The 14,542-nt window shown below is 45.0% G+C and overlaps 1 protein-coding gene across 1 annotated transcript in view; it reads left to right on the top strand.

The window, feature by feature from the left end:
* Nucleotides 1-14,542, top strand: part of LOC149339585 (neural cell adhesion molecule 2-like) — a 156,631-nt gene that overhangs the window by 58,657 nt on the left and 83,432 nt on the right. Inside the window, exons 5-6 of the mRNA XM_089550952.1 lie at nt 10,736-10,874; nt 13,057-13,392. Of these exons, the coding sequence (XP_089407078.1) occupies nt 10,736-10,874; nt 13,057-13,392 (475 nt within the window). The remainder of the gene's footprint in view (nt 1-10,735; nt 10,875-13,056; nt 13,393-14,542) is intronic.

Here is a 14,542-nt window from a genome sequence, read left to right as displayed (position 1 = left end):
CACCAACAACGCAGTGGCAACTGTAGTCAACTCGGAATTACACGAGATTACCAGCGCCTCCCTGCAAGACTGCACTATAGCTGAGGCTGAAGAAGCGGCCGTCGCTCTAGCGGCAGCGGAGGGCTATCGGACTGGGCGGTCACTGACAATTCTTACTGATTCACAAGCGGCCTGCCGCAACTATCTTTGCGGCAGAGTCGGTCACATAGCGCTCCGCATACTCCGCTCTGTAGACTGCAAGACGCAACAAACACATGCAAAACCCCACAAGCCGATCAAACATAAGATCATCTGGGTACCGGGGCACATGGGGGTGGCAGGAAACCAAGAGGCAGGCAGGATAGCTCGAGGATATACTAACTACCGAGCATCCAACGTCAACGACCTTGAGGAATCCCTGCCAGTACCTCAGGAATACTCGGCCTTACTCAACAACTACAAAGGCAGCAGGATGCGGTACCCACCACCGCACAAATCTTTAAACAAAGAGGCTGTCACATGGAGACAACTTCAAACGGGGTCATATCCAAATCTAAACACACTAAGTAAAATTCACCCCACACTTTACGCACACAATTGTCCGTGGTGCCATGAAAAACCTACACTGTATCACATCACATGGGCATGTCAAAAAGTCGACATCGTCCCAGTTATACAAAACCCAAGAGTGGAGCAATGGAAGGGTCTGCTCTCCAGCGACTGCCGCGATGACCAGATCGGTTTGATACGGCGAGCTCAGCTGACGGCAGCATCCAGCGGAGCCCTGGAATAGGGGCAACCGACCGTTGCAGATGGACTCATCTGACCACATAAAAAAAAAGCACTTGTGCTAGAGCCAAATAAAGTTATCCTATGACGTACGCCAGTGTTGCCTCTAAGTGCGGCAATGGTAATCAGTGGTGGTGTACTCGCTGCGTATATGAGATAATGTGCGTGCTGATCAATATGATAATTCATGGAGAGCTTCATCGTTGCCTGAATTTGTGCACTGCTTTTTTGGCAAACGTCATCATCGGTCATTTTTGTTAGTCTTTACATGATCCCACTACTTATGTGCGCCCGCATTAATAACTCACGCACGCATCCACTGCATATGCTATACGGCTAAATCCGCCGCGGTAGCTCAGTGGTTAAGGCACTCGTCTACAGAGCCGGAGTACCCTGGTTCGAACCCGACCGCGGCGGCCACGTTTCGATGGAAGCGAAACGCAAGAGGCGCCCGTGTGCTGTGCGATGTCAGTGCACGTTAAAGAGGCCCCAGGGAGTCGAAATTATTCCACTATGGCGCCTCGTTCTCTCTTCCTTCTTTATCTCCCACCTTCCTCCCTTCCTTTACGACGCCGTTCAGGTGTCCACCGAGATATGCAAGACAGATACTGCGGCATTTACTTTCCTCAAAAGTCAGTTTACAAACTTTTATACGGCTGATCAGTTTATTTATTTATTTATTTATTTATTTATTTATTTATTTATTTATTTATTTATTTATTTATTTATTTATTTATTTATTTATTTATTTATTTATTTATTTATTTATTTATTTATTTATTTATTTATTTATTTATTTATTTATTTATTTATTTATTTATTTATTTATTTATTTATTTATTATACCCTCAGGGCCATTACGGCAGTACAGAGGGGAGTGGTTACCAAACAAAAAAAAGTAATCAACAAGCAGGAGTTCACTGCTTATTGAAGGTTTCCTGATTTCCGTCTCTCTGAGTTAAACTCGCACTGAGTTTTTCTTAATCAAATTTATTGTGATATGAGATATAAAAGGGCTGTGGCGAGCATCACTGGGCGCGCTTGTGGCGACGCGCGTCTTTTCTTCCAATACTTCTTCTTACATCTTTCAACTCTCTTCTGTCTGCACGTGGCAGGGAGTGTGGCTTGCCCCAACCAGTGGGTAGGCCCGTGCACTTTCCCTTTCATCCTTCCTAGAGACGCAACAGCAACAACATCACAGCTGCTACATCACTGCTGGCGAGCATCATCATGCTGGCTTATTCAATCGCGTGATCCTTCATTTGCTTGATTCTTGTTTGTCTTTGTCCTCTTCCTTCGCGCCCATTTTGAATATTCGATTTTAAAGCTTCGTTATTGACGCCAGTTTTTTTTTACAGTCACGTGCTTCACAGAGTTTTATCTGGCGCTATTCGGTGTCTGATAACCACGGCAGCTACCCAGTAACAACCAGCAAGCATAAAGTTGTTATAATTTCAAGGTCCTCTCTAGTAAGCCTGAAGAGGATGCACAGAGTACTCCGGAGTGATTAAACATGACTTAATGGTACAAAAGACGAATTGTTTCTACAAAATATCGCAAATAGAAAAAAATTCTGCCCACCTTGACAAAGAGCAGTTACTGTGCCGGTTAAGCAAGAAGCGGAAAACGGTGAAACAATGTTTTTCTTCCTGCGGCCAGGTTTTATACTAAGTGCCCCTGGAAACAAACACTGCAAAACAGTCTGCTTTTATCGGCTTGAACCAGACCTTCTAATTTTTTTCTTTTTCCTCACGAGCACTTCCGAATAATTGGTGTGATTTTTTGGGTTTTTTGGTGTTTCATTGTGCGACTTATCTTTGGGTGCCGCGAAGAGATAATGGACTGCTTTGCCGCTTTCAGTCTGCTGCTTCCATGCCATCGCGCACACCTTTATAGCTTACCATGCAAGAGTAATTACCTAGCCACGTCCCGCTGAAATAAAGAACAGAAGAGTATCCAGTCTGACAGTGTGTATTCAGAAGCAATCACAGGGCCGAATTTGCTACGTGCGCTCCTAAATATTTATAAATGCGTTGCCAAGACTTTTGTTCAAGAAGGCTGAAGTCACTCCGTTTCCACATGAAGCGCTGGGACTCCTCGAGAATACGATCCCTACGATGCAGAGAGAGGCAGGCTCACAGTCACGCAGTGTACGCAGGGCCATCGAGATATATGCAGAAAAACATCTACACCTACCCCTGCTCGTAGTGGCAGGTAGGGGGTGTGGGGGGTGTCCTTTTGTGCTGCACCCTAGATAAGAACTTGTTTGCGGAAGGAAGCGGAGGATAGGGTTCCTCCTGTTTGCCTTGAACTCACCGATTTCTCAGAGGAGACCGATTGGAAGTTCCCCGGGCCAAGAGGGAAATCTGCCTCTGACGAGAGAGAGGAGGTCGTCACGTGACCGACCACTTCACGTCGCCGGCTGCCGTTCCTGAGAGAGCCCGAGCAATCAAGTCCGCGCAAAGACCGCTCTGTGTGTTTTGCTTTGGACCTTCGCTGGGGACTAAAAACACCCAAGACTCACCTGTTAGCGCCTTATCTCACGCGTTATTGATCGTACAAATATTTTAAGAATGCACCGCCGTCAAAACAACCCCGAGCCCATGAATATGGTGCAAAAGGTTTAGTTTGCTACATCATATTGCAAACTTGTATGTTTTGACCTCATGTCTCGTGTAAGCGTGGTGGTATAATTGTCAACCTGATTCCCTGCCATGTGCCATGTAAGAGGTGTTTTTGAGGGCGGAACTTGAAATGCGAATATTTTCTGCCTAGGAAGATGTGTCGATAGTTAAATGTCTTAAGCATCACAGAAAGGGGTGCAGGTATAGACAGCCGGCGTTTAGCAGTAAGCAAACACAGATTGTCAGTACAGAGTCTACATACAAAGGTGGTGCAGAGGCTAAATTGTAAGTATATAGGTTGCTATAGAAGCCAGACCCTGTATGAGGGTAATGTAGACATCAACAATATTCTGAATAACGCTACAAATGAAATTTATTAATGTCGCACATTGGGCAGCTATTTTTGAGCACGCACAATAAATGTCGTGCTTATTTCAAAGAAACCTGCTTAGCGAATTTGATTTCTCGGCCAGGCTACCGGAAAGCAGTTGCCTTCTTGTGGGAGTTACATCCTGGTGTCGCCCTCTAAAAAGGTCAAGTACCCAGGTGCCCCGAATGTGGGACTAAAAGACCTATGCCTACTAACACATTAGCCATTCCTGTGCGAGTGTACAATGGCGGCTAACGCCTGCTGCGAAAAGGAAAATAACCGATAACCCTTTGAAGAAACCGAGTGGGTTCCAAGAGAAGGCAAAAGCAAAGCAGAAGGGATGTGGAAATAGTCGTGTGAGTGGATGAGATATGAACGCTTGAAGGAATAAGTATTTCGCAGCTGGCGAAGGACAGTATTAAATCTTAATTTCATTTCATTTATTTGATCCTTAAAGGCCCGAGGGCATTACATGAGGAGGGGCTACATTTGATATAAGAGAAGCATAAAAAACGCGCGCACAATGAACACACAAAACAAACTTCAAAAGCTAAAGAGAAAAAAATATTGAATGGGAGATTCATCTGTCGTGCAATGGGCGTGGTCATGATCATGATGAGGTATGCGGTGTTCTACCTCTAAACTCATCAGACCGCGTTATAGGAAAGACAACGCAATCATCGTCTACCAAGACTTGACCTCCTTCAAGAACGACAGTACAGTCAAAAAATGATTCTTCTGCGCTTCGCAGCAGGAAATGACAACTCCAGATCAACATCACCCTTCCTCAAGCCCCTTGTTTCCTCAAGGCCGCGGTCATCGTTTCAAGTAAAGCACACATCAGTGTACTAGGCGAGCATTTGAGCATGGACACTCAATATCAAGCACCACGCGGTGGGCCAGAGGCTCTCCACAACAAAGAGCAGGTTTTGGACATATTCTTACCGCAAAGAGCGCAGGTTTGTAGGCAATAATATCGCACGAAGCGTTTATCAATGTCTGAGACTTCTTCCGGCGCAGCACCACTGCATTTCTGCGCGCCATCTCGTTCAAAAGCACAGGACATTAGCTTCGGCGTAGTATACGTCTCCTTTGCATACAGTACTAAACCTGTGGGGATTGTTATAGCATCACATTATGCGTAAGCAGATGAGCGTTATATCCGAATGCTGTTGGTAGCTAATTTACAAACATTTCTGATTAGCTCACTGAAAAAGGAACATAAGCAGCAAATTGAAATCATGGGTGGAATCTGAATAAACATTCTTTAGGCACTTGCCTTAGCAGCTCCCCCTCTTGCACCAAAGCAGATGCGATTCCTAAGCTATAATTACAAAACCGATGTTTAAATTGGTGTATACATAGCAGCCACCTAGAAACTCTGCACTGTTGCGCTGAAAGGACACAAAAATTAAGCGAAAGAATTTCGTGGGAAATAAGCAAAGCCTTTCTAAAAGTTCCTACTCCCCTCTAGAGTAATCATTTTCTTCAGTGCTCGATTAAATTGCGTACACAAGTAGGCAGTGTAGCAAAGGGAAGTATTGAATTACCGCGCAGCTTGAAGGAACATTTGAGTAGAAGCAAGATATAAACCGGTAGCCATAATTGTTTCTTCGCACATCACCATGTCCTTGCAGTAGATATCTCTAAATCGTTAGAGAAAATGCCATAATTTCATACGTCACAAAGGGCCATGCGTTGGTGTCATTGCGGCTCTACACTAAGACAAGCCGTTTATCTTTATTCGTTTCTTAATTCGGTTCACCGTGGTCTTTTTAGTGTATCTTTATATTATAGCTCTGATTACAAAAAAAGTTTTCTCTTGGTTAATTCTTAGCAAAAAGTCATTATGTGCCATACTTTGCATTTGAGCCAGCATTTCATTTGAGCCATGTACCTTGCCATTGTTCTTATGTAAGTCGTCGCTATTTCACGTGTGCTTTTGGGGATTATATAACCATCGTGCAAGCCTTAAGCCGGAGCTTTGCCTTACTTTCTCAGATGCAAAAAGTTCGGTGGCTTTGCTTTTCGTCTGCCGTCGTGAGTTCATGTTCCGGAAACAACAGAAAAAAAAAAACAAATTCTTTGTGCTTGCCTTTAAGTGCACATCAAGCTATTAGGCTACACTTAAGCTGAATCCCAAATCTTCTCTCGTAAAGAACAGAACCGATACGAAAATTCTCCTGAAAACTTTTAGTAGTTGATTTTAGGTTTCGCGCTGGAAGGAAAGATTTTTTAAACACTGTGAGCTTGAAAACACTAAACCTCTGGGCAGATATAATTTAAAAGGAGCGAGAAGCGGTTAAAAGGACATTTGCCTAATTTATACTGGTAGTTATGATTTTTAAAAACCCAGCTAGTGGTTTACGGCTCCTGGCTTTGCGTGCGTTGGGGTCTATGGAATTTCGCAACAGCGTTAAATCGCAAGGTTCTTATGTTTGGTGTCGGAGACAATAACAAAAAAAAAGTAAACACATTTTGAATTCGAACATATATATGTTGTACGACCTGCATAAGTGTAACAAAGAAAAAATATGCAAAGTCGATATCAGGCGTTGGTGTCAGTGTCGCGAAGGTTCAAACTTATGGATATGCCCTTTATCGGTTATTTATTTCTTTCTCTGTTTTGCTATAAGTCCTGACGTTCTTAGCATACGAGCAGCCGTTCAGATATCAAATAACGTTATAAACACCGGTCTGAGATTACGTGCAACTGACTGAATCTTTGACATCGAGCACGGCGTGGGACGATAAAAAAGGACGCCCGCTGCGGTTTTGTCAGTCGCCCTCGCGAATAAATTCTGCCACGAACCCTTCAAGGAATAAAACACCGAGTCTGCATCTCGAAAGGCGTCTGCGTCCCATGTCTTCCCTTTAGGTTTTCATTTGTGACCCAAACGTAAAGATCCCCTCCAGATTTTTTCGTTGCACTTTATTCCTGATTAAACGGACCTTAAGAAGTGCTTTTATCTTTCTGGCGTGAAACGAGGGTAGCAGGCGCGATAAAAGAACAAAAAAATTACACGAAATGAAAGTTTTCTAGGCTCACGTCCCCGCGACATTTTGGTTCGACAGTTTGCTGCTGATTACTTTTTTCCAACCTTTGATCTTTGACGTCTGCAATGATTCTTTCCTTTTGTTCACTTCAATACGGCTCGTTGGGTTCTGCTGCATCCCGCCTAGTCTGAATCTTTATTTCGCTCCCCGCTACAGCGGATTCGAACACGACGCTAGCAAAACAAAATGCGCAGCCATGCGCATGAGCTGAACACAGCGACTCGTACCGTGGACTGTGCACAGTGTGGGCCTGACGCGAAGTGAAATAAAGACACTGAAGAACAAAGGAACTCTACAATACCTTATTTCTTTCCTCTTTCATCTTGCTCCCCGGTGAAGAACAAGCCCGGTCATTGGAGTTGTATCTACAAGTTTCCCTAATATTTATTCTCGGCTGTTATGTCGGTAGAAAGGCCCGAGCCCCCATCACGCATTTGGGGCTACTTTGGGCAAATCGCCTCAGCCACCAACCGCATATGTATGTACCTTTGTCGAAATTTCTCTTGTTATTCTCGCGTTCACTTCAACTTCGTTTCATTTTTTGCAAACTTGCTGTAAAGCTTCTCTTAAGGGTCAGAGCAAACTTTGTGCGAACTTCGTACCATGTGTTTTGTTGTTTCTTCAGAGGCTTTTAAATTTTCAGAACATTCTTCCCGGGAAAGCGGGGCAGCGGCAGAGAAATGCAGGCAGTCAAAAGCGGTTTTCAAAGAAACAGCCCGGCAAACAAGCGAGACACTTGTTCCAGATGCTTTCGTGCAGATAGAGCCGGGGCAGGTCACGCTAGGCTACCCTTTTTTCCACGGGAACAGCGCGGCCGCCAGGATCGTTTTCGAGGGTATTCTATACTTTCTTCTTTTGGCCGATCCTAATGTTCCAGTGAGTTTTTTGCTGGTTTTATCAGGGGACTTGAAGTTTTCGAAAGTTTGAACACAACACATGCTGAAAGATTGCCCCTTTGCCAAAACAATATTGTTTAAAGAGTACAAAGCAGTTCCTCAGGTCCCTTAACCATTCAGACGTGCTGAACTAGTGATTTTGAATAAATTTTTCGGTCCCATACGTGACGAGCATAGGACAATCGGAATTCCAGTAAAAAAAAAAATTGTGGGAATTCACTTGCACAAGGGGGGCATACTGTAAGTGTTCATTTTCAGCAAGTATGTCTGTCAAAAGAAAGCAAACATCGGCCTAAACTAAGGCTTACTTTGTTAAAAGTGATTGATTTTGTTATATTTAGCTATCAAAATTAGCATATGATTCAGTATATCGTACATCTCGAACACAGAGCATCTCAATATATGTAAAAAATTTGGAATGCTTATGGTGGACTCTGGACATGTGTCGAATTTAGCATCAAAGCTGCTGCATGAAGAGGGACGCGATTATGATAAAGGAACTCTGCTCTTCTTAGCTTGTCTTCTGTACCTCCTCTACCATGCTTGTGTTTTATTGTCCAGTTGAGCAAGCAATTTTCCATCTCTGGCTAAAGGGACCCCCTCTTATACTTTAATGTGTAATACAAAGGCGGAAAAATCACGATTGTTGTTTAATACTGGTGACTTTCGACTTTTTCTGCCCCCATGTAAAGCTCTATCTACAAAAAGACCAAAAGAGAAGAGGACGATATGGAAGCAAGGTTTTCTTACCGCTCGAATTTATTAGTCGCAAGTAATGTCGTTCTTTTGACAGTCAACAGAACACAGGCAAAGGAGCTACTGACTAAATTTTCTTTAATTTATAGCTTCTGCAGTAGACACGCTGACTCCTGCTAAAATATTTTCCGGGATAAGCCAATTATCGTAGAAACAGGAGTAATGTCGAAATCTTGCCGAGTAGCCATTGTGTTTTCTGCTCATGAAGCGGAACCCTGAGCCTCCAGAACCCCTGGTAGCCTATGCTGTAGTACACTGTAGTGAAAGGATGCGGAGGGATCTCTGGAGCCCTCCACTACAGTGTAGTCCGTGTCACCCATGTGTGACGCGCTCGAGCGGCGCACTTCTCTGCATAAAAATAGGCGCCACGTGACAGTTTGTAGCTTTCAGAAGCAACGCTTACGCGGACGTTGAGGCTAATAGACCTCAAAACAATGTGGACAGGAGCACTTCGCCCAGAAGCCATGGACAACTTTAAAATTTCAGTTTTTATTACTGTAGGCACTCCTCTCCAGCGCTTTGCACAGGGTAACGCAGGTGGTAAACCGTGACCATTGTTTCGGTTCGGGACGCTAAAGTCCAGAATTTACAATTTACGAGTGTACCAATAATTCCTGCCAGTACAGCTCTAAAGTATTGTTTTGTTGTTGTTTTCCTCATATTATCTGTGACAGTGGTTTAACCTCTTATGACAAGCAATAACTAAAAAGTAATTTTGTTTTTTACAACTACCCAAGCGTTGATACTTCTACTGCAATGTGCTGTAAGAAAAGGTCCTTAAAACTTTATAAGACAAAATCAAACGCTTTCTCTCGCTTCCTTTTTTTTTTTTTAAAGGCGCACTGAATGAGGGCAGTTCACCGAAAAGAGACCACGGTGAAAAAAAAAAATAAAGTGAGAAGGTATTCCTAAAATTCCGCGTGCATCTTACCCCCCTAAAAAATAAAAACCTTCTCATATAAACCAATGCAAAAAATGTTCAGGGAGATACATTTTACAAGCCATATCTATCGAACTACATAAAAAGATCTTTTCAAACACTCTTCGGATGCTTCTCAACCAGCAGACTAATCTGAGTGTTTCTTCAGAGCTTCTATTCTTTCTTTGAGCGCACCTTGCAGACAAACGAATTTTAGGGGCCAGAAGGCGTTTCTGCTACATAAGCGTCACGAATAATATACTGTGATAAAGAAGACGAGGCTGGCAGTGGCGCGGGACGGAGCACTCGCTTGAGGCCAGCGCCCCTTGAATCATCTCATAGTCATTAATCATCACGTGTTAGTGTTCGGGTAGCCGTCACGTAACATTTAATGTGAAGGGATACCAAAGCCTTCCATAAAGACAGCAATAAAATTCCGGTAAGGAAAGATGTCAGGCAGGGAGACACAATCTCGCCAATGCTATTCACCGACTGTTCACAGGAGGTATTCTGGGGACTGAAATGGGAACATTTGGGGATAAGAGTTAATAGAGACTACATAAGTAATCTGTGATTCGCTGATGACATTGCCTTCTTGGGTCACTCAGGACATGAACTGTAAAGCATGATCAATGAGTTAGACAGGCAGAGCAGAACGGTGAGGTTAAAATTAACATGCAGATAACCAAAGTAATGTTCAACTGTCTAGCAAGGAAAGACAGTTCGCAGTTGGTAGCGAGCTGCTGGAAGTAGGAAGAGAATAGGTCTACTTAGGGCAGGTAGTGACCGCTGATCCCGATCATGAGAGGGAAATAAATAGAAGAATAAGAATGGGGTGGAGCGCATATGGCAGGTTCTCTCAGATCATGAATAGCAGTTTGCCAATGTCCCTCAAGAGCAAAGTCTACAACAGCTGTAGCTTACCGGTACCACCTATAGAGCAGAAACGTGGAGGCTAACAAGGAGAGTTTAGTTTAAGGACAACGCAGCGAGTTATGGAAAGAAAATTATAGCTGTAACTTTAAGAGATCGAAAGCGGGCAGAGTGAGTGAGGGAACAAATACGGGTTAATGACATCCTGGTCGAAGTACAAAGGAAGATATGGGCTTGGGCAGGGCATATAATACGAAGGCAAGATAACCGCTGGTCCTTAAGTGTAACGGAGTGGATGCCTAGATTAGGCAAGCGTAGCAGGGGGCGGCAGAAAGTTAGGTAGGCGGATGAGATTAAGAAGATTGCGGGGATACCGTGGCCGTAACCGGCATAGGAGAAGGTTATTTGGAGAGACAGGGGAGAGGCCTTTGCCCTGCAGTGGTTTCAGTGAGGCTGATGATGGTGATGCTAGGGAATCATCGGCATCCTGGTCCTGCAGCATCGGCGTCCTGCGTCAGCCATCGTCGTCGACCGTGAGCTCTTGGGCTGCGCCACTCGGCTGTGCCCGAGCCTTTCAGACCTGAAGGAGCTTCGCCGCTCGCGCAAGCCCCGTCCCTCATCCCGACCTTAAGATGCGAAGTAATGATAACATCGCCGCTTCCAGAAGCTGTGAACCGGCCGACCCGAGACGCTGCCCACATGTTACGACATCGTTCGCCTGCCCAGGCCGTTCGGCGCGTCCTGGGGTCTCGGCCGTGGGCTCCTGGCAACCTGCGGCCCGGAAGCTTCGTGGACCGGGACTCATTCTCTCACCTCTCTCATCATGGTGGCCAGCACTTCACCATTTTATCCTTACTGTTCAACTCTCCTCTCAAGCCCAACACTATTTCGCACGTGTCTTTGTCAACGTTCGGGACGATCACTCGGTGGCCCCGGGTAGTGTGATGAAGAAGACGAAGCTGAGGGGCGCGAGACCGAACGTTCGCGCTAAGCAATCGGCCATTAAATCTTCTCCTAGCAATCAGTCGTCTCCTTTCATTCTACGGCTGGCTGCACACATAACAATATATTGCTTCACTTTGTTGCCGTAGGTAAAGTGCAGTTCTCATCCGGTGCACCACCTCTTGCTTAAATTTAATATGCATACATGAAACGGGCAAAGATCTAACTAACAAAAATGCATCAAATTTTAATTAGTTTAGAGAGACGATACGGGCTAAAGATACACGCCGCGATAAAAAGCTGGTTTGCACAATTGCACCTGAGGCTACACTTCAAGCATGTATAAAATTTTCTGCCAAGGCCAAAATCCCTCCAAAATTGTGCATTGTGCGCAGTTTGCTTGTCTCATATTAAGGTCAATTTGCGAACGAAACTGGGCAGAAAGCACTCTTCTTCATTTGTTGTTATTAAGTGGCGAACACTCGCTTATTATTAAGTGGCGAACACTCGTCTTGCTTTCTGCGACCAGAGGTTATGGCCTTTTAATCGCGACGCAAGGAGCTGATCCTCCCCGACGAGCAAAGGATATGGTTCAAACCGGAAGAGGTTTTTCGCGCTAGTTTGTTTCATCTTTACCTTATTTTCATTATATTCTTCCTTTCTTTTTTATTCACTGTAGAAAGGAAGGCAATAAAACAAGCTGAGCTATTAGATAGTGAGATGAAACTGTCAAGTATCTGCGCGTGTACGAGATGCGATTCATTATTTGTATCTCTTTTGCGAATATATGAGACAAACGAGCTAATAAATTTACTAAAAGTGGTCTTAAAGGGCTGATTTCAAAGCGATGTTTTTCTTGAGATGCTTCCTTTCAAAGCGGCAGCATTGACCACTGTCAGTTTGAAATCACGATCAAAAGAAGAGTAAAGGGGTACAACGGAAACAACTGTATGGGCTCGAGAGAATAATGAAAACTTGTATGAAAAAATTTCTTCTTAAATTCGTGTTTGCCTAACATCTTCTTTAGGGGTGTTCATAACTTTGCCTTCTACATTTTTCGCTTAGGTTTCAAAGTGTATTAAGCGTATAACAAAACGACGAGGCATTCCTGCTGTGAGCTCGCGGTATGTTCCTACCATTTGGTTTTATTGAATTCGGGATTGAAATATGAGCAGTTGATAATTTTTAGTTTTATTAGCTTTATTGGGATAGTTTTATTAGGGATATTAGCTTTAAAATTTAATTCAAACATGCCCAAGACATCCCTACCACAGGCGGGTTATTTTAAGAGTCACTTGACATTCGTACACAAACTACGCAGCAGCGGTTCGCACTGCACACCGATGATGTGAACGAATGCTATGAAGGCCAGGAATGGCGATTATCCTAGTAGCGCCATCTGTCATGGACCAAGCGAACTGCTATCTGTAAACGATATATAGGTAAACGCGATCAAAGACCTCGGTGCGCAGCAGTGCACAGTAGCGCAAGCACGCCGCGAATGCTAGAAATGGTATCTGCAGCAAGGATGGTGTCTAGAAAACCTCGTACAAGAAGACAAGTGTATTCAACGCGAGCCCACAGTACACAGCCGTACACAGGAGTACAAGTGTCCAGAAAGAAGGCTGAGTATACAAAAGCACAGCTCTACCCAAAGCGAGCGCACCGTGCAGAGTACACGAAAGTACAAGCGCACAAGATTGCGCGCGAATACACAGTTCCCGAAAGTAAAAGCACTCGCCCAGGTAGCCATCAAAATATTGGGGGTACTAGCTTGCAACGCGGTGTTATTAATTTTTCACGTAATTACGTATGTCTGAGCAAATATTTTCGTCTCCATTCTGTCTGCAGCCTCGATAGTGTACACGGCCGTTGCCGGTGGCAAGGTGGCGCTGCCGTGCGACATCAGCCCTCCGTCTCCGGACGACTCGGTGACGCTGGTGCTGTGGTATAAGGACGAGAGCCTGGCGCCCATCTTCACGCTGGACTCGCGGCGGGCCCACGTGGACCAGGCGCTCCAGTCGTCGGCGCCGGGGCTCGAACGGCGTCTACTCTTCGAAATGGGCCACTCGCCGGCGCACCTACAGATCGACCCAGTGCGGGACGGCGACGCTGGCGAGTACCGTTGCCGAGTGGACTTCCGCAAGGCGCGCTCCATCAACACCGTCATCAAACTTAAAGTGATAGGTAAGTTACGCCTCGAACTGGTGTGGCGTGCCGTTTAGGGTATATATTGCCAGGTTGCCCCGCCGTGGTGGCTGAGTGGTTATGGCGCTCGGGTGCTGACCCAAAAGACGCGGGTTCGATCCCGGCCGCGGCGGTTGAATTTCGATGTAGGCGAAATTCTAGAGGCCCGTGTGCTGTGCGATGTCAGTGCACGTTAAAAAACCCCAGGTGGTCGAAATTATTTCGGAGGCCTCCACTACGGCCTCCCTCATCGCCTGAGTTTCTTTGGGACGTTATATCCCAATAAACCAAACCAAACCTATATATTGCCAGACTGCTAACACCCTACCGGCACCACCATGTATAGCCGAAATGTTTCGCCTAGCGCGTGGGCTAGCATCGTCTTCCTCTCGGTCGTGCGCTACTGTTCTTCGAGGCAGGTCCGAGTAAGCGGTTATTTCTTTGTGCTGCGTTTGTCGGTGGCAAACTGTTCTTCACGAAACAACATAAAACTGAAAACATCAGAAGTGTTCATATTACGTTACAAGGATCTGAACATCAGCGGCGAATATTGTCGTATATAAGCAAGGGGGGGCTGACCTGTTCATAGTCAGGGTCACATGGTCGTGGTTAAGATCAGGATCGTAATGGTCAGTGTCACATTACCTAACGTGAACGAACGTGTGACATGACAGAAAGTCTCATGTACCACTAAGATGACCAAAGGTTCACATGATTCACAAGTGACCAGAAGTTCGTCATTGCAGCAAAGCAATCTGTCATTCAACCAACGTTGCAAACTGAACTCATTTTGGGTCATTGCGCGAAATGTTGATCAAAGCCATAACGCTAGTTCTGACGCAAAGCCCGCTTCGCGCCTGATTTATTTTGCCACAAGATCTCACCTAGGTTATTGCTGTGCCTCTTCCGGAGTTCAAAAACATAAACATGGCTGAAACTTATATTAGCGTTAAGGATGGCTGTCAGTGTTGTATGAGGGCTCTAGATGAAGGAAGAAGCTTGGGTCTTCAGTTTTTTAAACTTTAGTCACCCTCTTCTTCATGCAGAATTAAAATTTCGACGAAGAAAGGCATAACAACCTGTTCAAAACCTGAGCACGTGCCGGAGTCCTTGAGGCGGTGGCTAACTGGCCATACTGTACAGATCAATT

This window comes from Amblyomma mixtum, chromosome 6, assembly GCF_055824585.1.
Source record: "Amblyomma mixtum isolate Tamu chromosome 6, ASM5582458v1, whole genome shotgun sequence".
In the NCBI taxonomy this organism is placed as follows: Eukaryota; Metazoa; Arthropoda; class Arachnida; order Ixodida; family Ixodidae; genus Amblyomma; species Amblyomma mixtum.
This window is presented reverse-complemented; position numbering and strand designations above follow the sequence as displayed.